The sequence below is a fragment of the Stegostoma tigrinum genome, unplaced genomic scaffold, assembly GCF_030684315.1.
Source record: "Stegostoma tigrinum isolate sSteTig4 unplaced genomic scaffold, sSteTig4.hap1 scaffold_301, whole genome shotgun sequence".
Classification (NCBI taxonomy): Eukaryota; Metazoa; Chordata; class Chondrichthyes; order Orectolobiformes; family Stegostomatidae; genus Stegostoma; species Stegostoma tigrinum.
In genome coordinates, this window is record NW_026728229.1 from 146,328 (window position 1) to 172,171 (window position 25,844).

At 43.1% G+C, this 25,844-nt stretch overlaps 1 protein-coding gene across 3 annotated transcripts in view; it reads left to right on the forward strand.

Moving 5' to 3' along the window:
* The window catches only part of zbtb37 (zinc finger and BTB domain containing 37), a 35,484-nt gene extending 9,998 nt beyond the window's left edge, over window positions 1-25,486 (forward strand). For all 3 annotated transcript variants that reach the window (XM_048539876.2, XM_048539877.2, XM_048539878.2), the window contains exons 3-5: window positions 1,282-2,151; window positions 11,684-11,786; window positions 18,743-25,486. In XM_048539876.2, coding sequence (XP_048395833.1) covers window positions 1,307-2,151; window positions 11,684-11,786; window positions 18,743-19,225 — 1,431 coding nt within the window. In that variant the 5' untranslated portion in view covers window positions 1,282-1,306 and the 3' untranslated portion in view covers window positions 19,226-25,486. The remainder of the gene's footprint in view (window positions 1-1,281; window positions 2,152-11,683; window positions 11,787-18,742) is intronic.
* Window positions 25,487-25,844: the final 358 nt, after the last annotated feature.

Genomic DNA, 25,844 nt, shown 5'->3' on the forward strand with positions numbered 1-25,844 from the left:
GTGAAAATTGGAGAGTTTGCAGTTGGATAAGGACACACAAGATGCTGAGGTCCAGCAATGATTATGGGTGGAGGAATTTACGGTGAAGCAGATCACCGGTAAAATGCAGTAAAGGTGTAGAGTTACTCAGTGCCGTATTAGAGAGAACGAGGAAGGGTCGATAATCCAGTTAGCCTTAGAGTGAATACTAAACAAAGGCATATTTGAAGAAGTAAGAGGGGAGCGGAGTAACCTCAGGCCACAAACATAGTTGAGGAGTCAAGGATGTCCGCAAAGTAGAAGTGTGGTCAATATGGCGCTGAAGCACCTTTGGTAGGGTGGGTAGTGAAAAAAAGATTCAGCAGAGCAAGGGGAAAGAGTCGCCAAGACCGTGGTGCCGGTGTCAGTATCTTCAGAAAGGTTGTGAATTGTAAGATCCTGTACACAGGTGACTGGATATTAGAGTGGCAGTAATCAGTGAGTTAGTAATTGATTGCCTGGTGGATCCCAAGGAAATATCATAGGGATGGTGAAGAAATGAAGGATTTCCAAAAGATTATCCCATGGCAGTTTCTTCGGACCATCAAGATATCGGACCATAGGCCAGCGCAGTCATTAGAGAGAGACAGCTGGTGGTGATTTAACCAGAGGGCTACCATACCTCAGGTGAAAGCAGAGGTTGAGAAGGAGGGTCCTCCTTGGTAATGTCAGCTGGTGTTAGGAATTGAACACATGCTACTGGCATCACACTGCTTTGCAAACCAACTGTCCAGCCAACTAAGCTGAACCAACTCATTTGGACTAGTAGTGGATATGAGGATGACTTAAAATTTCCCACCCCCCATTGCCCTTATACTGCTGTGTAAGCTCCTTCAGAACAACTTTTCCCAAGCATTCACCCTGGTTGTAAGAGGACAGGAAAAAATGCCTCAATGAGTGTCTTCTCCATCCACAAATGCTCAACTAGTCTTGCTTTAATCCTCATTCCCTATCTTTTGGCCTTGATCCATCAGAGGAGGGAGCGCCAGCCTCTCCCTCTATATTCAGGTTATCTGTGACTCAAACATAGCAGCCCAACAATCCTTTGAACCAAAATATGATGAGATATGAGTGGCTAGCTATCTCTTAGTGTGGTTTGAACATAGAACAGTACAGGCCCTTTAGCGCATGATGTTGTGCCGACCTATTATCCTATTCTAAAACTAACCTGCATACCCTTCATACCCTTTGTTTGCATTCAGCGAGTCAGTCGACTTGGATGATATTCCCTTTTGCTAAGACTGTGCTTGTTTTATCCTGCAGGATCGTGTGAGCTGTACCAAGAACCATGGAGAAGGAGGGCAGCATCCAGCTGGAGGTGCCAGATTTCAGTAGCTCAGTGCTGGCCCAGCTCAATCAACTCCGGATGCAGGGGCGGCTCTGCGACATTGTGGTCGATGTCCAAGGGAAGTCGTTCCGTGCCCACAAAGCAGTGTTGGCTGCCAGTTCACCTTACTTCCGAGATCATATGTCACTGGGTGAGATGAGTGCTGTTTCCATCTCTGTCATCAAGAGCCCCGCTGTGTTTGAGCGCCTCCTGGCCTTCTGCTATACGGGCAAGCTGTGCCTGCAGGTGGCTGATATCATCAGCTACCTGACAGCTGCCAGCTTCCTCCAGATGCAGTACATCATCGACAAGTGCACGCAGATCCTTGATGGCATTCACTTCCGAATCGATGTCTCTGAAGTAGAGGCAGGGTTGAACCAGGACGGTGCCAAGCGCCCAGCCCAAACCCGCAGCATTGCTACCCCCAGTACCCGCCGTGGCAGGGCGACCTCTGGATTCAGCCATAGAAGCCCACTGCCGGATGAGTTGGCGAGCAGTGGGGCTGACGAAAGGCTGGTTAGAATTGATCGCGTGGGACAGTGGTACGTGGAGACGGGCGTCAGTGGTGACCACAGCCCAGAGGCTGTCAGACAAATTGGCGGGATGCGGATCAAAACTGAGACGCCAGATGAGTGGATCATGTCAGAGAACCAGCCATCCGGGGAGGATGGCAGCAGTGCAGAGGAGGTGACGGCTATGGTGATTGACAGTGCTGGGCACAGCACCCTGGTCCAGGAGGCTTTTCCCACCACTGCCTCAGGCGGCAAGATCTCAAGACCCTCCAGCAGCTTCAGTGAGATGGACAGGTACAGAGAGAGGGGTAGGGTTGTGCTCTGTTGTCAGCATAATTTTTTTTACCAGGGAGCATTTACAGAAGTGGAGAGGAGGGCTTGTGTTGCTTGTAAATAATCCTTGATATGGTGCGCTGCATTCTGGACCTGAGCTTTCCCAAAATGCTTTCTAGTCATTGAAATAATTTGTGTGTAAGAACAGAAAGTGGTCATTCAGCACCTCAAACATGTTCTGCCTTCCAGTTTGGAAAGTGGCTGATCTATATCTTAGCTCAATTTAGACATTCTTAGTTTTAGACAGTTTTAAAAAGCAATAAATCTTAAGAAATCAACCTAACCCAAAAACCAGCCCTTAAAGGAGCTCTGTAATGTAATAAATTGAAAAGGAAGCTTAAGTTTGGGTCAGTGTTATTTTTGAGGACAGAATGTGGGAAGATGATGCCCTCCAGCTCCTGCAATGCCAACCAGTTGCGGGAGATCTCCAGCATACCCCATTGAATAGTATATGTGCCCTCTGTATGAGCATAACTGCAGAAGAGAGGCAGATAGTCATCTTGGTTTGATATCCCAATGTGCTTTTAATCAAAACCACAACAGTATCCATTCTTAAATTTTCAGTTGACCATATCCTCAACTGTTCTTTTGTGAAGAGGATTTCCCTTCCCCTTTGTGTAGAAAATTGTTTTCTGACATCTACTGACCACTTGTCTCGAATTTTAAGGTGCTGCCTCTTTATTCTGACCTTCCCATCAGCAGAAATCATTGATTTGTTTTTCTCTGCCTTTTGCCAGTTCTTTAATTATAATTGATATCTTAAGAATGATTTAATTAGAACCCTGGTTGAACAGAGTTTAAAAATGTGTTCGCCTGTACTAAATGCCTTCACATTTGAATTGGCAGCGATGGGTGTGGCTATACTGGCACAGTAATCTCCTAAACCCTATCTTCCTTTAAAACAAAACAAACTGACTAATTTGTTCATGATGATCAGGCTTGTGGTAGGGTCGGATTGTTAAAATATCCATTGCTTAATAGTAAATCCTCCTTCCCAATATATGCTTGTACTCAGCAACCTACATTGTCTTGACGATGTCTTGACATGATCTTGAATTCACAGCCTCCTGCTGAAATTCCTGTAGGGCTTCACTCATCCTGAACTGTAACCTATGCCAACCCTCCAAGTTATCTGAGCATGGTGCTGCACCATCTTCTTAGAACCTAACTCATTAATGAAGTTTTTGGTCCGTTGTTTTCAGATCTCCTTATTTCTTAGTGTTGGATTTTGTTAAGTAGTGCTGTTTACCAATTTACTGTAATAAATGCATTATATTATCACGTAGTCGCTGCTGTCAACCCTCATCTTCACTCCCCAGTCCTATTGTGTGGTAGGAAGCATTCTGTTGATCAGAAAACATAGTTCTATGTATGAGACAATACTGTGCCCTTTTTTGGTCAATGATATTCGATGTATCAATGAGCATAATGTATCAAGCGTTTGCATGGCATCTGCAAACATGGCCCGTAGAAATCAGGATTTAATAGGTGGTGTGATCTCTACGTTGTTGATGTATGGATTAATGTGTGGACACATGAAATTATCCAACATGAATAGTTTAAAAGCCACCAGTTCCAGAACGAACAGAAGAATCATGCTGCTTGAATCCTTCTGAATGGACTTCTGTAACAATGCATCAGGCTGACTATTCTGGAAGTTGTTAAGAAGGTGGGCTTTTCTAAAGTATGAATCAGCTTGGCTATATGGTGAAACAGTAGTTTTACTCAGGACACTTATTAGGCTGTAAATTCCTGGACAACTAGCTTATCTCTTGTAAATAATATATTGGTTCTCCTCCAATCCTTTCATAAAAGTCTAAGTGTATTGATTCATGGAATACAGAAGTGAGCCTTTCAACCCCTTGAGCCAGTTTTGTCATTCAGTTAGATTGAGGCTGATCCGAACATAACTTGATTTTCTTTTGGTGACGTTGAAAACCATTGTCTCTTTCCCTGTTTTCCTGAAAACTTAAAACCAAGGCCATCTGCCCTCTTGTTCGCAAGATCCTTTATCACTGTTTAGAAGAACAGTCAAGTTCTCCCTAGTGTCTGGCCAAAATTTATCACTGAACGACCACCACCGTTTTAAAAACAAACCATCTTGTTATCTACTTTCTGTTTATGGACAGGCTGCTAATTTTTAACTCTGCTTCAATATTTGATTACACATGGTGGGCTTTAGAGGTTCTGAGGTTGTGAGAAGTATTTTATAATTTTTTTACTGAATCTGTCTTTCTCTGATTTCCTGCAGTCATTGTTGTCCAATCACCAGAGGTCCTTGAAAGAAAAACTACCTATCGCTGAATTTGAAGATTTTGTGTTACCCTGGTCCAGTCACACATTCCCTTGTTGCACAATTGGGTTTCCTCTGATTCCTGACATGTTAGTGGCTGCATCACTGCCACATACTGAAACACAGAAAGCCAGCATATAGGTGCAGCAGGGAGTCAAGAAAACTAATGGAATGTTGGCCCCTATTTCAAAGGGGTTGGAATATAAGAGTAGGGAAGTCTCACGGTAAATGTAGAAGGTGCTGGCGAGACATCATCTGGAGTACTGTCAGCAGATTTTAAAGGAAAGATATAATTTCATTGGAGCAGTTCTAAGAAGGTTCACGAGGAAAATCTCTCTTCTGGAGGGTCTTCTGAGTAAAGACTAAACAGGTTGGGATTCATCATTGGAGTTTGAAAGAATAAGGAAGGCAAGGAAGGAGCTCAAAAATGGTCTGAGGAGAGCCAGGAGGGGGCACGAGAAAGGCTTGGCAGAAGGAATCCGGGAAAACACAAAGGCATTTTACACTTACGTGAGGAATAAGAGAATGGTCAAAGAAAGAGTAGGGCCGATCAGGGATAGCATAGGGAACTTGTGTGTGGAGCCTGAGGAGGTAGGGGAAGCCCTAAATGAGTTTTTTGCTTCTGTCTTTACGAAAGAAACCAACTTTGTAGTGAATGAAACCTTTGAAGAGCAGATGTGCATGCTGGAATGGATAGAGATAGACGAAGCTGATGTGCTGAAAATTTTGTCAAACGTTAAGATTGACAAGTCGCCAGGCCCGGATCAGATTTGTCCTCGGCTGCTTTGGGAAGCGAGAAGTGCAATTGCTTCGCCACCTGCGAAGATCTTTGCATCCTCGCTCTCCACTGGAGTCGTACCTGAGGACTGGAGAGAGGCAAATGTAATTCCTCTCTTCAAGAAAGGAAATAGGGAAATCCCTGGCGATTATAGACCGGTAAGTCTCACGTCTGTCGTCTGCAAGGTGTTAGAAAGGATTCTGAGAGATAAGATTTATGACCATCTGGAAGAGCATGGCTTGATCAAATACAGTCAACACGGCTTTGTGAGGGGTAGGTCATGCCTTACAAAGCTTATCGAGTTTTTTGAGGATGTGACTAGAAAGGTTGATGAGGGTCGAGCTGTGGATGTGGTGTATATGGACTTCAGTAAGGCATTTGATAAGGTTCCCCATGGTAGGCTCATTCAGAAGGTCAGGAGGAATGGGATACAGGGGAACTTAGCTGCTTGGATACAGAATTGGCTGGCCAACAGAAGACAGCGAGTGGTAGTAGAAGGAAAATATTCTGCCTGGAAGTCAGTGGTGAGTGGGGTTCCACAGGGCTCTGTCCTTGGGCCTCTACTGTTTGTAATTTTTATTAATGACTTGGATGAGGGGATTGAAGGATGGGTCAGCAAGTTTGCAGACGACACAAAGGTCGGAGGTGTCGTTGACAGTGTAGAGGGCTGTTGTAGGCTGCAGCGGGACATTGACAGGATGCAGAGATGGGCTGAGAGGTGGCAGATGGAGTTCAACCTGGATAAATGCGAGGTGATGCATTTTGGAAGGTCAAATTTGAAAGCTGAGTACAGGATTAAGGATAGGATTCTTGGCAGCGTGGAGGAACAGAGGGATCGTGGTGTGCAGTTACATAGATCCCTTAAAATGGCCACCCAATTGGACAGGGTTGTTAACAAAGCATATGGTGTTTTGGCTTTCATTAACAGGGGGATTGAGTTTAAGAGTCGTGAGATCTTGTTGCAGCTCTATAAAACTTTGGTTAGACCGCACTTGGAATACTGCGTCCAGTTCTGGTCGCCCTATTATAGGAAAGATGTGGATGCTTTGGAGAGGGTTCAGAGGAGGTTTACCAGGATGCTGCCTGGACTGGAGGGCTTATCTTATGAAGAGAGGTTGACTGAGCTCGGTCTCTTTTCATTGGAGAAAAGGAGGAGGAGAGGGGACCTAATTGAGGTATACAAGATAATAAGAGGCATAGATTGAGTTGATAGCCAGAGACTATTTCCCAGGGCGGAAATGGCTAGCACGAGGGGTCATAGTTTTAAGCTGGTTGGTGGAAAGTATAGAGGGGATGTCAGAGGCAGGTTCTTTACGCAGAGAGTTGTGAGAGCATGGAATGCGTTGCCAGCAGCAGTTGTGGAAGCAAGGTGATTGGGGTCATTTAAGAGACTGCTGGACATGTATATGGTCACAGAAATTTGAGGGTGCATACATGAGGATCAATGGTCGGCACAACATTGTGGGCTGAAGGGCCTGTTCTGTGCTGTACTGTTCTATGTTCTATGTTCTAATAAGGGGTGATCTCATGAAATAAAAAGGCATCTTAAGGGGCTTGACTGGGTAAATGCTGAGAGGATGTTTCTTCTCATGGGAGTGTCTCGGACCAGAGGCCATAATCTCCAAATAAAGATGTGCCAATTTAAGACAGAGATGAGGAAGAATTTTTGAGTGTTGAGTGTCTTTGGAACTCCCTGTCACAGAGACCAGAGTCCTTGTGTATGTTTAAGGCTGAGATAGATGGATTCTTGATCAGTAGAGGAATTGAGGCTTATGGGGAAAAGGCAGAAAAGGACGTAAGGAAGGTTGGATCAGCCATGATCTTTTTGAATGATGAAGCTGGCTCGAGAGGCTGAATGGCCTACTCCTGATTCTGAATCTTCTGATCTTATAGTCTAAACCCTGTATATAAAAGAAATTCTTTTGCTAACTTTGGTCCTCCTAATAACCAATCAATTGATTGCTCCATCAGTTCAGCCTGAGTCTGGTTTCCAAAAGCTGAGGTCTTTGTTGCCCTGTCCTCCTTTCTGGTGAGTCTGATGTCATGCTCAGTTTAGATCACTGTTTTCGGCTGGATATTATAGGTTTCCCTGATCTTAACTTCTTAGGACCAGACATTAAGGCAACAGAGATAGTAGGAACTGCCAGTGCTGGAGAATCTGAGATAACATGGTGTGAAGCTGGATGAACACAGCAGGCCGAGCAGGAAAGCTTGATGTTTCAGGTCGGGACCCTTCTTCAGAAATGGGGGAGGGGAAGGGGATTCTGAAATAAATTGGGAGACAGGGGGAGGTGGATAGAAGATGGATAAAGGAGAAGATAGGGTGAGAGTAGATCGACAGGTCAAAGAGGCAGAGTTAAAGTCAGTGAAGGTGAATGTAGGTGGGGAGTTGGGTGGGGGGGGCGGGGAGGGGATAAGTCAGTCCAGGGAGCACTTGCTTCGGCTGCAGGGAAAAGTGCCAGGGGTGGTGGGGCTGGAGGGGAGTGTGGAGCGGACAAGGGAGTCACGGAGAGAGTGGTCCCTCCAGAAAGCACATAAAGGTGAAGAGGGAAAAATGTCTTTGGTGATAGGGTCGGATTGCAGATGGTGGAAATGTTGGAGGATGATGCGTTGGATTTGGAGGTTGGTTGGCGTGTCTCTGTTTGGCTTGTGCCATTATTGGATATGTTGTCCCAGTTGAATTCGTATCCTTCTTTGACAGACAATACAGACAGGTCTCAATATACACGGACAAAGGAGGACACGAATTTGACTAGATCAACATATCCATAACGGCCCAAGCCAAACAGAGACATGCCGGGGAATTCCCAGAGACCTGGCATTCTAACCAGAGCTCCATTCAACAACATTGAACTGGATCCGATATAAAAATCACTGAAAAACAGAAACAGAAGTAATGCCAACTGCCCCAGCAAACTGAGGCATTTAGATAACAAGCGGGACAGAACGCCAATGCTTCACCGGAGGCACGGTGATGAAATGTCTGCAACCATACACACCAGCTGGGCGAGCATATCTATAACCTCCTCCACAACCCAAGCTACAAATCTTCTCAGAAACTTTAGACACATTCATTCTTGTCCAATACACATTATTAATCAGTGAATTGACAGTGTTGTTCTGACTAAACATCCTTTACTATCCCCATCTTCACCCATAGTACAGCTTCCTTTACCTTCATGCTGTTTGCATAACAGTATTCACCACCCATGCATTTCAATCAACGCAATGTCTTATAGTGGTGTAGTGTCAAACTCACTGATGACAACTTGCATTCATATAGTTCTGACAAGGGTCATCATGACCTGCAATGTTAGCACTGACTTCTCAGCACAGATGCTGCCAGACCTGCTGAGCTTTTCCAGCAATTTCTGTTTTTGTTTCTGATTCACAGTATTCAAGTTCTGTTTTCTGTTTTTGCATTCGTTTAACTGCTTTATTTAAATTAAATTTTCTAGAGGAGTATGAACAAAAAAATTGATGCTAGCTATGTAAGGTCAGGTTAGGCCAGATGACCAAAACATGGGTCTTGAAGGTAGGAAGTGAGTTAGAGAGGTTTGCGGAGAGAATTTCAGACCTCAGTCCAAGTAGCTGGAAGCAGACTGGTAATGGTGAAAGTGATTTTAAAATCTAGGCATTGCTGGATCAGGAGCCAATGTGGGTCATTGAGCATAGGGATGGTGACCGAATGGGTTTGATGTGTGTTAGAATTGGGTGAAAATTAGGCTGATAACTAGGATATCGAATGGTTGAACATAGTCATGTTTAATGCTGGTAGGAATTTCAGATGGCAATGACATAACTTTGATTTAGCACTTGGGTCACTACAATGAGACCTAATTGCTGGACAACCTAGGGATCTTGCAAGTTCACTGACTTCAGTGCTTTTTGTATTCTCAAATATCTGAATAACAGCTTGGGAAGGAGGAAAAAGGATCCCTTTCACAAAAAGCACTTGTTCACTAAAATAAATCAAAAATGCAAATGTACTGTTTTCAGTAATCAAATCAACCCTGCCACTTGAGTGGCAGTAATACATTTATAGAAGAGTTGAACAAGCAACTTGGAAGGTTTAGAGATAGCAAAAACAGCAGATGCTGGAGTCAGTGACAATACAGTGTTGCGTTGGACGAACGCAGGTCAGGCAGCATGAGAGGAGCAGGAAAGTCGACGTTTCGGGTTTACACCGTTCATCAGGACGCGGGGGTGGAGGAAGGGGAGTGGGGCTGGGGGAAGATAGATGGGATGGTGATTGGTGGATGCAGGTGGCTGTGGGGAGGCTTGTTGGTTAGTGGGAAGGGTGGGGCAAATAGGTGATAAAGAAAATGGGCAGGTTGAGAAGACAGGGATGAGAGAGGGGGTTGGACATGGGATGAGGCCGGAGGGTGGGGAGATTTTGAAACTAGTGAATCCTACATTGAGGCCATCGGACTGTAAGCTCCCGAGGTGGAATATGAGGTGTTCCTCTGGTTTATGTACAGCATCGTTGGAGGACACCCAGGATGGACGTCAGCCAGGGAGTGGGCGGGCTAGTTAAAATGGTTAGTGACTGGGAGGTGCAGTTGAATATCACGTACAGAGTGCAGAAGCTCCACAAAATGGTCCTCCAGTCTACGCTTGGTCTCACCAATGTAGAGGAGGCCACATCAGGAGCAACGGATACTGTCGACTAGTTTGGAGAACGTACATTCAGCTGAATCCTTATCGGATACTGACATACTCTTAGGGGCCTTCAATGGAGATGAGGGGTGAGATGTAGAGGCAGGGGTAGTAGCACCTGCAGGTGCAAGGAAAGGTGCTGGGTGTAGTGGGATTTGTGGGGAGTGTGGAGTGGATGAGGGAGTCATGGAGTGAGCAGTCCCTACGGAAGGCAGATAGGGAAATATCTCTCTGGCTGTGGAATTATGATGTGCTGGATGTGGAGCTTGCTGCAGTAGTATGTGAGGACCGGGGCACTCTGTCCTTATTTTTGTTGGGGGGAGGGAGTTTGAGGGCAGAAGTGCAGAAAACGCAAGAGATGTGGTTGAGGGCATTTTGAATCACCAGAGCAGGTAAGTTATGGTCCTTGAAGTAGGAGGACATCTGGAGTATGGGATCACATTCTTGAAGGAAGGTAGATGAGAGGAGGTGTAGTAAAGGTGGGTGTGAGAGTTGGTGGGTTTGAAATAGATATTGGTGAGACAGTAACTGGAGATGGAGAAGTCCAGGAAAGGGCTGTCATAGATGGTCCAGATGAATTTGAGGTTGGGGTGAAAGATGTTAGTGAAGTTTGCAAGCTTAGGACAGCGGGAAATTCCTTGTACCCTTAAATCCATCAAATGTGCCTCTCTCATTAACATAATAATAGTCCTAATGAAGGGGTGTTTGTAGTCTGTTGTGTGCCACTGAATGTGGGGTCCATTGCAGCCCAGTAGGCATTGGATTTTTCAAGCCCCCTATTAAAGGGGCAATAAAAAGTATCCTGGTTAATAGCCAGAACAGTCTGATATCTTTGGGACGTGTGTTGAGCAGCCTGGATAATTTACTTGGCTGCTCCTCACCAAGGTGATCTGGAGGTCCATTGTTTGTGGCCCTATTCAAATGTTGTTCAAAAACACTCATTCCATAAAGAATTTTGCTAAAATTCCCAGGAGGCAATGATAATTACTTTTACGCAATGGGTCAAGATAATCTGATGGAAACAGATGGATAACAACTTTGAAAAGGGGATTACTTATGTACATGGAAAGATCTGCAGGTTGGGAAAGGCCAGAACAATAATAAAGGACAAGGCACGAGGACTAAGTGAATAGCTCTCCAAAGGGGAGCGCTGACACAACATGACAAATGGCCGCCTCCTGTGCTGTTCCATTATGTTTTCCTGTCCCCTCTGCAGTGAAATTGATTGTGAATGTGATTACAATCTACAGCTACAAGTAGGTCCTCCACGATGATGTTATTCATACAAATTGAAGAATAGTAGGATGCACTCCTGCTAGCTTTCAATCTTGAACAAATTGAGTGAAGAGAATCATGTAAAAGAGGTAGTCTCTGTCTAACTAAGCTTGGATCTGCCAATCAATCCACTACCGATGTGGGGAAAGCATTGCAATTACAGGTGCAATTGATTGGAGCACAGGAAGTGAAATCTTGCCTCTCTATAACAATATTTAGTACAATTATGTGAAACTGTACATCAATTTGCTGTGAGAAATGGCTCAGGACATCACCATTAATAGTTAATTACTACAGTAAAAAATTAATCTGATTCTGTTTAACCCTTTCTTACCGGCTACAGTACCGTTCCTCACTTAAGAATATGCTTTCACTGGTTTGCCAACGTGCATCTGTCTTTTGTCTCAATGTCCTGTCCTTGCACAGCATTTTCCAGTATTGGCTGGAATTGACTAAACTGTTCCATTGTTGATGTGTTTGCTGACCAGGTTTAGCCCATCTGGCAGTGTTGTTTGCACCGTGCCCGAGCGCCACAGAGCAAGGAGTGAGTCTCCAGGCAAAAATGAGGAACGGAAACAGCCAAACTCTCAGGTAACACTGCCTGTTTGTCTCAATATAATAAACTGCATCCATCCTACGGTCAAGTGTTTTATTTTGTTCCAGAATTTCTTTCTCCTAGCTATGGATGCGACTTGCTTGGAATTGTAGCAAAGTCCCACCGATGTTGGGTTGGAGACAAACTGCAGCAGGTTACAATATCTGACGGAAATATGATCCTTATTGATTTACCCGAACCCTGACCACATTGTACAATGGATGTGTCCAATTCTGGTTGCAACAGGTGCTGTGTTTTATGAATTGCCTGATGACAAAATGTCCAGATAGTTTACTCTCTACCACACTGACATTGAATAACATGCTTAAATAGAAAAATAATGGAACAAAAGCAGAAGTTGCTGGAAAATTTCAGCAAGTCTGGCAGCATCTGTGAAGAAAAAGCCAGGGTTAACTGGAGTTCTCGGGAAGGATCACCGGACCCAAAATGTTAACGATGATCTTTTCTTTCCAGGTGTTGCCAGCCCGGCTGAGATTTACCAGCAACTTCTGTTTGTGTTCCTGATTTACAGCATCCACAGTTCTTTTGTTTTTTATAATAATAATGGAGCTTTGCTAAATCAAGAAAGTTTTAGTAAAACATTTCGTCTTGCACTCGTCAGGACATATGCAAGAATACCAAATTGCAAGTCTCAAATGTGGTATTGTGTCACGTACTAATCAGTGTAAGACGAAAAGCTTCAACAACAATCAAATTCTGTACTGTTGGGAGTTGATTAATAATTAAATCATCAACTAAATTACAATGAATCATTATTAATTAAACAGCAATGAATCTCTCAATCGGTCTACAAGACACCCAGATACTTGGAGAGCTTTGGGGACCATGGATTTATTCACCTGTTCCTCTCCTCCTCCAACCGCATGTCATTTCCTGGATTACTTTTGATCTGGAACCCAATATGTTTTCTGAAAGAAATTTGTGTTTGAAGAAATCAACACAAACTGCTTCTATCAGAGGAGGCTGTTCCACTGAATAAATACTCTCACTGAAATAATGAGACTTTTCAGAGGCAGCCCAGTAGAATATGGGAAAGTTTTGGGGCTGATATGGAATCATTTGCAGGACAGTTTGGGTGATAAGCTGTGAGGGAGAATGCCGCTATATGTTGTAACTGGGAGCTGGTAGATCCCATTGCAGTTCATAGTGACCACATTTGTAGCAAGTGTTAGTTGCTTGAGGAACTCTGGCTCACAGTTGATGAGCTTGAGTCTGAACTTTGCACACTCCCACACGTCAGGAATGAGGAAGAGTTAGCTGGACACTGTTTCAGCAGGCAGTCAGACAGTCGAATTTGGTCAGGGATAGATGGGTGTGACTACAAGCGAGGCAGATAGAGGCTTCCATGAAGAAGTGCTGAAGGATCCTCAGCCCTTGAGCTTGTTTAACAGTTTTGAGATTCTTGCTCCCTCAGCGGGGGCTGTAGGGAGGATGAGCAAACTGACCATAGAACTGTGGTACGAGGAGCCGTTCAAGAAGGGGTCGAAAAGAGAAATCTAGCAGTAAATGTAGCTGGTATAATAAGGGGAACAGATACTGTTCTCAGTGGCCAGGATCAAGAGTCCCAGAGGCTGTGTTGCATGACTGGTGCCCAGGTTAAGAATATCTCATCTGGGCTGCAGTGAAACTTGGAGTAGGAGCGAGTAGATCCAGTCGTGGTCCACATTGGTAGCAAAAATATAGGTGGAAAGAGAGTCTACTGAGGGAATATGAGCACCCAGGGCCTAAATTGAAAAGCAGAACTGAAAAGATGATAATGAGATTACTACCTGAACCACAAGCAAATTGGCATAGGGTCAAAAAGATTGAAGAGGTAAATGTAGCTCTGCAATTGTTGTAGCAAAAATGGGTTTGAATTCATAGACATCAGCACCAGTACTGGGGAAAGGGGGAGCTGCTCCGATGGAATGGCCTCCATCTGCATCATGCTGGATGGGGAGGGCTCAGCAGAGGTTATTAAAGTTTTCAGAACAAGGAATAGGACAAAGTATGGAATAGGTCAGGAATCTAACTGCAGAAGCAGCAGATAAGAGGACAATCAATGACTGAGGCTATTGTCTTAAGTGCGTGCGAAATATAAAACAAGGTGAATGAGCTCGTAGTGCAGATTAAAATTAGCAGGTACGATGTTGTGGGTATCAGAGATGTGGCTGGAAGGGGATCAGGGCTGCAAGCTAATTGTCTAAGGATGCAAGTTCTATCGAAAGAACAGGCAGATGGGCAAAGGGTTGCCTTGTGAGTAAGAAATGAAATAAATCGATAGCAAGAAATAGTAAAATCTGTGGGGGTAGAGTTGAGGAACTGCAAAGGTGAAATGACCCTGATAGGAGCTATGTACAGGCCTCCTAGCAGTAGTCAGGATATGAAGAAAATAAATTGGGAGATAGTGCCTTTCATACATCCTTTTCTATCACAATAATCAAGGGGGACTTTAGTACACAGACAGGGAAAATCAGATTAGTAGCAGATCTCAAAAGGAACGTGAGGAATGTCTTCAAAATGGGTTTTTTTGGAGCTGCTTATGATAGAGCCCACTAGGCAACAGACAGTTTTGGATTTGGTTGATGCCTAATAATGTAGGCTTGGCTATGGAGTTAGTGAAGGAACCTCTAGTGGACAGTGACCATACTGTGATAAAATTCTCGTACAGTTTGAGGAGGAAAACCTAGAATCAGATGTAACGGTATTATAATTGAGCTAAGGTAACACAAAGACACGAGCGAGGAACTGGCCAGAGTTGATTGGAACGGGAGTCTGGAAGCAGCAATGACAGAATTTCTGGTGGGGCATTTGGGAGGCACAGCCAAAATTCACCTGCAGGATAAAGAAACAGAAGGGGAACATAAGGCAGCCATGGCTGATATGGAAGTCAAGAACAGAATAAAAGAAAAGACATACAATGTGGTGAAGATAATTGGGAACCCTTTTAAAGACCAGCACAGAATAACTAAAAAAGCAATGAGGGGAGAAGATGAAATACGAGGGTAAGCTAGCTAGTAATATAAAAGGATCGCAAGTGCTATTTTTTAGATGAGAGAGATGGGCAAGAGTGGCAGGTGGACTGCTGGAAAATTAGGCTGGAGAAGTGATAATAGGGGAACAAAGAAACGACAGTGAGAAACACCAGCACCATACCATATCTTTGAGAGTCAGGAGGCAGAGGTGAGTGTAGTGACCATCACGAAGGAAAAGGTGCTGGGGAAGCTGAAAGGTCTGAATATATCACCCAGACCAGATGGACTAAACCCCAGAGCTCTTAAGATAGCTGAGGAATTGTAAAAGCATTGGTGATCTTCACGAATCACTGAAGTCAGGGAGGGCCCTGTAGGACTGGAAAATGGCTAACGCAATACTCGTATTTAAAAAGGGAAGGTGGCAGAAGACAGGAAACTTGATCATTGGTAAGATTTTAGAGTCCATTATTAGGATGAGATTGCAGAATACTTGGAAGTGTGTGGTAAAATAGGGCTGAGTCTGCATGACTTCATCAAGAGGAGGTCATGCCTGACAAACTTTTTAGAATTCTTTGAGGAGGTAATAAGCAAGGTAGACAAAAGAGAGCCAGTGGGCCTGCTCTGTTTGAATTTCCAGAAGGCCTTTGACAAGGTGCCATGCAGGTGGCTGCTAAATAAGTTAAGAGCTGATGATGTTGGAGGCAAGGCACTGGTATGGCTAGAGGACTGGAATATTGGCAGAAGGCAGAGTGTGGGGATAAATAGGTCTTTTTTCGGATTGCAGCCGGTGATTAGTGGAGTTCCTCAAGGATCAGTGTTGGAATCGCAACTTGTCACAACCCACAGTTTGAGAACATCGCTGGCTAAGCCAGCAATTATTGCCCATCCCTAACTGTCCACAGACACAGTTAAAGTCAAACACATCGTTATTCACACGTATACATTAATGATCTGGATGAAGGAACTGAGAGCATTGTTGTTATCTTTGCAGATGACACAAAGATAAATTGAGGGTCAGGGAGGCTGCAGAAGGACTTGAACAAATTATGAGAGTGGGCAAAGAAGTGGCTGATGGAATATAATGTGGGAATGTGAGAGGTTATACACTTTGGCTGGAAGAATAAAGGTGTAGACCATTTTCTAATTCGAGAATGGCTTTGGAAATCTGAAGCACAAAGAAACTTGGGAATCCTTGTTCAGGATTCTCAAGGTTACCATACAGGTTCAGTTAGCAGTTAATAAGGCGAATGCAATGTTGATATTCATTTCAGCAGGGCCAGAGTACATCAGCAGAGATATATTGCTGAGGCTGTATAACGGTCAGACTGCATTCAAAATCTTGAGCGGTTTTGGGCTCTGTACCTAAGGAAGAATGTGTGCTGTCATTAGGGGATCCAGAAGAGGTTTACAGCCTGCGGGATCTCGTTGAAACTTTGGATACTTAGAGGCCTGGATAGAGTGGAGTTGGAGAAGATCTTTTTACTAGTAAGACCATCTAGGACCCAGGGACAAATGCTTGAGTGATGGGGTAACCTCTTAGCCACAGAGGGATATGGAGGTCAAGTCATTGGGTATATTTAAGATAGAGATAAGTTCTTGATTAGTAAGGGAATCAAGGATCATAAGGAGAAGGCAGAAGAATGGGGTTTAGAAACATCTGAGCCAAATGGTGGAGCAGACTCGATGGCTGAATGGCCTAATTCTGCTTTAATATCTTTATGGTCTGTTCGTCTTGGCACAGGGGTTGACTGTCCTCACCCTGCAGCTTCCAGTATCAACCAGGTTGAATCTGTTGATTGTTGGAGGCTGGTTGGCTCCTCATCCCAGCCGTGACTCGGTACAACCTAGACACCAGCAACTTGCCAACAACAATGGTTCCCCCCCCCCCCACCGCCGCCGACAACTACCACCCCACACGTAAACATCCACACCCATTAACACATGAACAATCCTTTCCTACACTTGTGCCACTGGGTCAGTAATCCATACGCCCAAGCTAATGTGTTAAGGTTGAGTTCAAATCCGTCATAGCTGGTGAAATCTACATCATAATTCTAGATCAAAACGAGCAACTCTGAGGTAACATATTATTCAATAAGGGAAGGAAATCTGCTGCTCTTAACCAGTCTGGCCCGCATGTGACTCCATACCCACAACACAGTTGACTCCTAAACGCTTCCTGAAATGGCCAAGCAAGCTACTCGATTCATGGGCGATTCCAGATGGTCAGTAAGTGTTGGCCATGCCAGCTACACCTACATCCCAGGAAAGGATGAAGAGAAACATCCATTGTTAAAATCGAATTTATTCCGCCTACACGGAGATGACTAGGACTGTGTGTGGGGTTGTAAATGCTGTATTACTGATTTTATAATGTGCTATGATGATCTTATTATTTCAACTCTGTGTCAAGCTTATGTGTATCTCAACATTTTAATCTCTTCCTCCCTGCCATCAACCATTGCTGCAACAGTTTCAATTTACTGTAATTTCTAGAACAACCCACCACCACCAAATTTCCCTAGAAACTATATTGTTTACATAGTAATTCCTTCATAGATTTCTTTATGCCAAATGGCCTTGTTCTGTACCGTCATTTTTTTTCCCCATGTTTCATGTGAAGCATTTTGTATTTATTTATACTGAATTTCAGGTGACACTCAATTCCACCAGAAGCTTATCTTTTCAGCTGTGATGTTTGCCACCTTCATTATTACTTAGGTGCTGTGTTTATGCTTCTGCTGCCAATATTGAATCTGCGTGAAATTGAGACAAATGTGCATGAACAACTCAGCTGCACACAAGTTGCCTTGTCTCCTTAGTAGTTGTCAGCTACCCTTGGGGGTGTTTAAGTTTGAAAGAAGCTGACTGTACATTGGCACAATACAGTAGTGCACTCTTCATTGTTTTCAGTACAATGCTCAGCTTTCAGCTGCTTTCTCCTCCCTCAGCCTACCCAAATATTACTGCTGGACAAATTAGAATTTATTGTCGGTACAATGACCGGCATGTAATTGGATTTTTCTTAAACTGACATCCAAAATATGTAACTGTGTACCATTATCTAAACCAAATGTTTATCTGTATCCTTAACACTTGTATATTATCACTTTGGGCTTTCCTATGCACTGGACCTACAGAATTCTTACTCTTCTAATCTTTGTTATGCTACAGTTTCTGCTAGTGAATGTTTGAACAGTTTTTTTGTAATCTTTCACTGTCCTGATGTACTTGTTAATGTCCTAAAGTTTAACAACTTGATTAGAATAAATCGCCTAATACAGAATACATATTGGCCACTATCTCTCATTACTTTTGAAAGCTGAGAATAATCAAACATTAGGCCGAATGCCTACAGGCTAAATTACTTGGTAGGTCTTATTTACAGATAATATCGTATACAGAAGCTAAGGTACAGCAAATAACTGAATCTTGAGTCTCCTTTTGGTAAGTTCCGAAGTTGGAATCCCCAGCAACCAAGGTATCTGGGTTGAATTTGTTTTTATTTTTTAAACCTTTTCTCTTTGTGGACTAGTTATCTATTTTCCAAAAAACAACCTCACCCTATAGTATGAAAGTGAAACTATGTATGTACAATTGCTTTTTGCTAAAAAGGGCAAACTCAAAATGGGACTGGCTAGCTACATAGTAACAAGAAAAATTGAGTCCTCGTTAATCAGGGCATAGGGATCACAACAAACTGCATTGAGAGTAACATTCATCAGAATGAATTTTTGCACTGTTGCTCTTTACATCAATAAAGAAGAGAAAGCATTTGAGGAATTCATTGGCGATAAACTGCTCTGGGATGCATTGAGATTGTGAAATGTGAAGTTTTCTTAAAAGAAAGCTGATGATTACAAATACAAGACATCATTCTAACACCTGCAAATTCAGGATAGACTGATTTAACGCTTTCCTTACACTTGCCATTCTGTTGCTCTCATCTTCTGATTTAATGTTGTTTTCATTTATAGGCAGATGAGACTCCCCTTTTTGGTGTCAGTGGCTATGAAGAGTACCTCCGGGACCAAGAAGTGGCCGAGCGCTGGTACCGCTACAACCCTCGGCTGACGTGTCTGTACTGTGGCAAGTCCTTTAACCAGAAGGGAAGCCTGGACCGCCATATGAGGTTGCACATGGGCATAACACCCTTTGTGTGCCGAATCTGCGGGAAAAAGTACACCCGCAAGGACCAGTTGGAATATCACATCCGCAAGCACACCGGGAACAAGCCCTTCCACTGCCACGTCTGCGGCAAGAGCTTTCCCTTCCAGGCCATTTTAAATCAGCACTTCAAAAAGAACCACCCGGGCTGCACGCTGCTGGAAGGGCTACATAGTATTTCACCAGAGACCACTTCCAAGGGACAGAATGGAGAAGAATCACCACCTCGGGATGAGGCCAAAACTATTGGTGAACTGATTCATACTTCCGTCTCAACTACTGGGCCAGACTGAATGTGCACTGGGGAGATATCTATTTGTCTGTAGCACCCCAGGGGGCTGCTTTTAATTTAGTGTGGACTGTTTCATTTGAGTTTAGAACTGCTTATGTAAAGGGTTTTTCCCCACAGGAAAAGAACATTTGTTGTTGCATTGCTCCAAATTGCATGCAACCATTGCTTCTTTACTCTCTCTCCCCCCCCCCCCCCCCCCCAATCTTATGAAGATAACAGCAGAAAGTGATTGGACTGTTGCTGCACTGGGTGGGGGTGGAAAACAGGGAAGAGAAGTGTGTCATTCTCCGGGTCTTTGAAGATCGGGTAGCTGATGTTGAACAAGTAGATCCAACAGAGAGCATTTTCCTGTTCGAGTCTTCAAGGGTCCCACCAAGCACCTCAGTGTGTCACACCCTGGGCCTGTTTTTTTTCACCTATCCCGGAACAGCCAAGGAAACTGTTCTGTAAGATCCAATGTCACTTACCCAGCTGTTGAAGGAACTTGTTTGTAGCTGTCAACATTTGGAAGGAACAGAAATGAAACCAGTGCACCTTCTCCCAGGAAGGTGAGGGTATTTGAGGGGGTGGGAAATGATTGGGTGAAGAAAAGGGACTAGAGTGGACCTGCTTTGGCAGATTCTTCAATGATGGAGTAACTATGCTGTGAATGGAAATTGCTGTGATTCTGTACATTTCTGTAAACAAATGACAAAAAGTGTTTTTAACTATAGATAATATGTAAAAGAAATATGGATACTCCAAAGGAATGTGTGGGGCCAGGTTTGACAGTAGATTTATAGTCGAGTGGATTTGTTGTAGTGTTTGAGTTGTATGTGTGTTTTTTTGACCTGAAATATCTCATTATAATGACTGAAAAGCAGTTTTTCTAATATACCTCTTTTAGACCGTCCAATCAAGCATTTTTGCATGGGTTTGTGAAGCCTTTTTTAAATGATAAATGGATTGGGGAATGTACAGAACACAGAATATTCCATAATTTATAGCATTCTTGGAATAAACTCATTAAGTCACTGACTCTTTGATTTTGGTGCAGAAATACTTTTGCAAAGTGGACTAGTTCAGGGAAATCTGCGGGGGTGGGGTGGGGGGTGTGGCACAGACTGGGTTTAGGATGATTTCAGTGACTCCCTGACTAGTTATTTTCCATTGTGGCACACTGACTGATAGGATAACTTCTCTCTTGCTCTCACTCTGCTTCCAAACTTGTTTCCCTCTCATGTAACACTTACTGACCCACAAATGCTTTGAAATGAATGCATTAACGCAAAGCTGGTGGTGAGGGACACCTGGATGAGAATTGACAGTGTTGGAAACAAACTATTTCTTATGAGGATTTCAGAACAAGGGGCATAGTAAAATTAGAGAGGCTGTTTAGGAGTGATTTCACACTAAAGGTACTAGAATTCTGGAATAAATAGCTGTTGAGTTTGGAACCAATTGAAAATTTCAAAACTGAGGTTGTTGAATTTTTTTTCCTGACGTAAAGTCATGAACAGTAAGAACCAGGGTGTATAGATAGAATTAAGGTGACAAGTCAGCTGTGATTTCATTGAATAGCAGCATTGGCTCAAGGGGCTGGCTGAACTGTATCCTCTTGTTTCAAAGGCTACTGACAATCAATATTTGGTGAGGGAAATATCACAACTAAACAAGGCTTGAAAAGTTTCATAAATCAGAGCTGTGCCAGTCACATGATTGAACCAATATCTTAGCTTATTCTGTAATGTACCCTATCCAGTCTGAAAGCCTGTTCAGAGACAATTGTGTGGAATTCTTTAAGCAATCACAAGCATTCCATCCGATTTGATTGGAAACAATATTTTGATGATATAAAACAATTACATTCAATAATGATAAATTACATTATAAAGTATCAGATGAATGTTTATATGCAGTGTTCTCTGGTTCACTCGCTTCTGGTGTTAGGCATTTTAACACCTGTCCATAATCCAGAAATTACTTGATGGCATTTATTGTGGACTGCAGAGGTTACAGTGTGTTTAAATTATATTGAGCCCAGCCACGACAAACAGGAATGAGATGATGAATCGTTCATTGAGATGATTGCGGTATTAGGCAGCGTCAAGATAGAAAGAAATCTTAAATTGACGGAAGTCCTCAGAACAAATTGGTTAGAGTTAGTTCACAGGAAAGGGGATAATAGCCAGTGCAATATTGAGATCAGTAGAGTTTATTACACAGGTTAGAGGAAGATTGGACATTGTCTTTTAACCATCAGAGAGAGGGAAGGTGTACAAAGGTGTTCCATCAAAGCAATTAGTTGTGCCTAACTAATTTTTATGAGCAGGTACTTGCAATAACATTTGCCCATGTGATTTTCTCCAAAACTATTAATGCAGTTTCTACCTCATCACTAACCCTAGCAGTGAATTCCACACCCTCATTTGTTATTGAGTAAAAGAGAACGTTATCATGTCTTTTGTCCAAATTTCACTTAATCTTTTGCTCATGACTCCTTAACCAGTACAAGTTATATCCTCCTAAATTTAAATAGTCTGTATTCGTCATGATTTTAACAAGAAAAACTCAATTTTACAATGAAGAAGAGTCCCAACCCAAAACGTCAGCTTTCTTGCTTCTCTGATGCTGCCTGGCCTGCTGTGTTATCTCACACTCCAGCATCAGCAGTTCTTACCATCTCTCAATTTTACAAGTTAGTCTTCATGTTTCCTCTTACTAGTCAAGTTCCCTAGGAAATCTACACTGTATCCTCTCCAAAGCTGTAATATCCTTCTTGCTGTGTACAGCTCAAGGTGTGGGCATTGCTCTGTCTGAAATCCTGACGCTTTATCCCTTGGCTCATTTTTTAAAAAATATATCTCAAGGTAAAATAGAAAAGAATTACATTTTTTGAAACTTTATCCACTTTCAATGCTGCACTTAATGTTTTGTGATGTGTAAAAGACTACTCTCCACAGCTCCATGTGTATTTCCAATCAGTATAATTACTGCTACTAACTGTACCAAAATGCATCAGCCCGTACATGGAGTTAGTTTCATCTGCCTCTTTAGGTCATTCTCTCAATCTGGTGGTTTCCTTTGGTCTTCTAAAGAATCAAGTATTTCTCTCCTAGAACATAGAACATTACAGGCCGTTCGGCCCTCAATGTTGAGCCGACCTGTCATACTGATCTCAAGCCCATCTAACCTACACTATTCCATGCACGTCCATATGCTTATCCAATGACGACTTAAATGTACCTAAAGTTGGCGAATCTACTACCGCTGCAGGCAAAGCGTTCCATTCCCTTACTACTCTCTCAGTAAAGAAACTACCTCTGACATCTGTCCTATTATCTTTCACCCCTCAGTTTAAAGCTATGCCCCCTTGTGCTCGCCGTCACCATCCTGGGAAAAAGGCTCTCCCTATCCACCCTATCTAACCCTCTGATTATTTTATATGTTTCAATTAAGTCACCACTCAACCTTCTTCTCTCTAATGAAAACAGCCTCAAGTCCCTCAGTCTTTCCTCGTAAGACCTTCCATCCATACCAGGCAACATCCTAGTAAATCTCCTCTGCACCCTTTCCAAAGCTTCCACATCCTTCTTATAATGCGGTGACCAGAACTGTACGCAATACTGCAAGTGCGGCGGCACCAGAGTTTTGTACAGCTTCACCATAACCTCTTGGTTCCGGAACTCGATCCCTCTATTAATAAAAGCTAAAACACTGTATGCCTTCTTAACAGCGCTGTCAACTTGGGTGGCAACTTTCAAGGATCTGTGTACATGGACACAGAGATCTCTCTGCTCATCTACACTACTAAGAATCTTACCATTAGCCCTGTACTTTGCCTTCCGGTTATTCCTACCAAAGTGCATCACCTCACACTTGTCTGCATTAAACTCCATTTGCCACCTCTCAGCCCAGCTCTGCAGCTTATCTATGTCTGTCTGCAACCGACAGCATCCTTCGTCACCATCCACAACTCCACCGACCTTATTGTCGTCTGCAAATTTATTAGGCCATCCTTCTACGCCCTCATCCAGGTCGTTTATAAAAATGACAAACAGCAGTGGACCCAACACCGACCCTTGCGGTACACCACTAGTAACTGGTCTCCAGGATGAACATTTCCCATCAGCTACCACCCTCTGTCTTCTTTCAGCAAGCCAATTTCTGATCCAAACTGCTATATCTCCCACAATTCCATTCCTCCACATTTTGTACAATAGCCTATTGTGGGGAACCTTATCGAACGCCTTGCTGAAATCCATATACACCACATCAACCGGTTTACTCTCATCTACTTGTTTGGTCACCTCAAAGAACTCAATAAGGTTCGTGAGGCACGACCTTCCCTTCACAAAACTGTGCTGACTATCCCTAATCAATTTATTATTTTCTAGATAATTATAAATCCTATCCCTTATAACCTTTTCCAACACTTTACCAACAACTGAGGTAAGGCTCACTGGTCTATAATTACCAGGGTTGTCTCTACTCCCCTTCTTGAACAGGGGAACCACATTTGCTATCCTCCAGTCATCTGGCACTATTCCTGTAGACAATGACGAGTTAAAGATCAATGCCAAAGGCTCGGCAATCTCCTCCCTGGCTTCCCAGAGGATCCGAGGATAAATCCCATCCGGCCCAGGGGACTTATCTATCTTCACCCTCTGAAGGATTTCTAATACCTCTTCCTTGTGAACCTCAATCCCACCTAGTCTAGTAGCCTGTATCTCCATATTCTCCTCGACAACATTGTCGTTTTCTAAAGTGAATACTGTTGAAAAATATTCATTTAGCACTTCCTCTATCTCATCTGACTCCACACACAACTTACCACTACTATCCTTGATTGGCCCTAATCTTACTTTCATCATTCTTTTATTCCTTAAATACCTATAGAAAGCCTTAGGGTTTACCCTGATCCTATCTGCCAACAACTTCTCATGTCTCCTCCTGGCTATTCTGAGCTCTCTCTTTAGGTCTTTCCTGGCTACCTCGTAGCCTTCAAGTGCCCTAACTGAGCCTTCACATCTCATCCTAACATAAGCCTTCTTCCTGTTTTGGTTTAACTACATATTTCAATGCTAGCCTCTTTTTAAGGTTGATGTTGAAATCATTGATGAATGCAATGTGCATGTGTAACCCAGAGCAGAAACCTGTTGGACACTACTGTTCTGCTTTTTATGAATGACGTTGCCTCTGCTCTCATCAGTTTAATCTAGTTTGCCATTTCCCCAACTCCCCCAATTTCATACCCATTTGTCTGCTGTCAAGTTCTCAAGCGATATCTTTGTGAGAGGTTTTTCTTGAGTGCATGTAAAAAAAATCCACTTTGTCATCTACCAACTTTGTTAGCTCCTCAAAGCACTGAGGTTCGTCTAGCTTGATTTGCTCCCTTTTTAAATCTCTTCTGATTGCTTCAAACTGTTTTATATTTAACCAGGTATGCAGCAGTTTGTTATTTGAAGACTGCCTGCTGCAGATGTTAATTGGCCTGTAATTCCCAGATTTTGCACTGACTCATTCTCTATACCTCTGGAAAATGCTCTCACTCAGTGCAGTCCTGAAATATAATTTCATGGGCCTCTGTGCTGTCCTCTGACAACCTCAGAATGAATCTAGTATTTGTATTAGGTCTGGATCTTCAGCTTAATTTGATAAAAATAATAGCCAGCTATCCACGTAGTAACTCAGAGTTTGTCTTCTCCTGTATCTGTCTTTTAGTGACTAAAGATTAATGAGTAGCATACCCCTGGAATTTTATCCATTATCTGTAAATTGTCAGTCAAATGCTGGATTATAATGTGACGTTGGACATGACGTGGGGAGCAGTTGAGAGAGGGAGTCTGACTAAAGACAGGAGAGGGTGAAGAGTGGTTGGAAAGAGAGAATGATTGAGAATAGGAAGAAGCATGAAACATAGACATGTTGGGCACAGGGGAGCAGGCAGGATTGGACAGGCTTTATGTAAATATAAGTTTTCAAATATATATCTGTTCAAATGGCTTTCCTGTTTTTCTGCTTTGTTCTTCCCTTTAACGTGTCAGAATTGACCCCCTTCACATGATTAAAAATCAATTAATTCTGCTAAATGAGGTACTGTTATGAGGCTGATAATGATAGAGAAGTTTGAAACGTAAGTTGCGAAAATGTGTTCAGGCTGAGTTCTGATAGTCCAGTAACCTGCTAATTCTCAAGGACAGCGACTGAAAACTTATGAGCCACTTGCAAGCCCCAGTGAACAGAGGCTAAACTCTGGGTAAAATAAACTGATGCAAGAAAACTGATTGTGCTGTGTGTGTTTTCAGATATCTCATTTGCTACCCTGCCTTGTTGATCAGTGAATGGAACATCAACAGTGAGTTGGGCATTCCTTACAGAAGTTTACTCCAACCTGGGGAGTAAGGCCACACCACCAACATAGTTGCTTGCTGGGGACTGCACAAGTTCATTTAGTGTCTCAGACCTTTTTCATCATTTGACAAAACCATGGTTGAGCTGATGGGGGGCCGTCACCTTCGCTTTCCTGTCTGTGCTCCATTAACCTGATTCACTTATTAATCTACAAACTACCTCATTCAGCCTCTAATAAATACAATGACCGAATGTCAACCTCTCTCTGGAGCCAGATTTCCAACCCT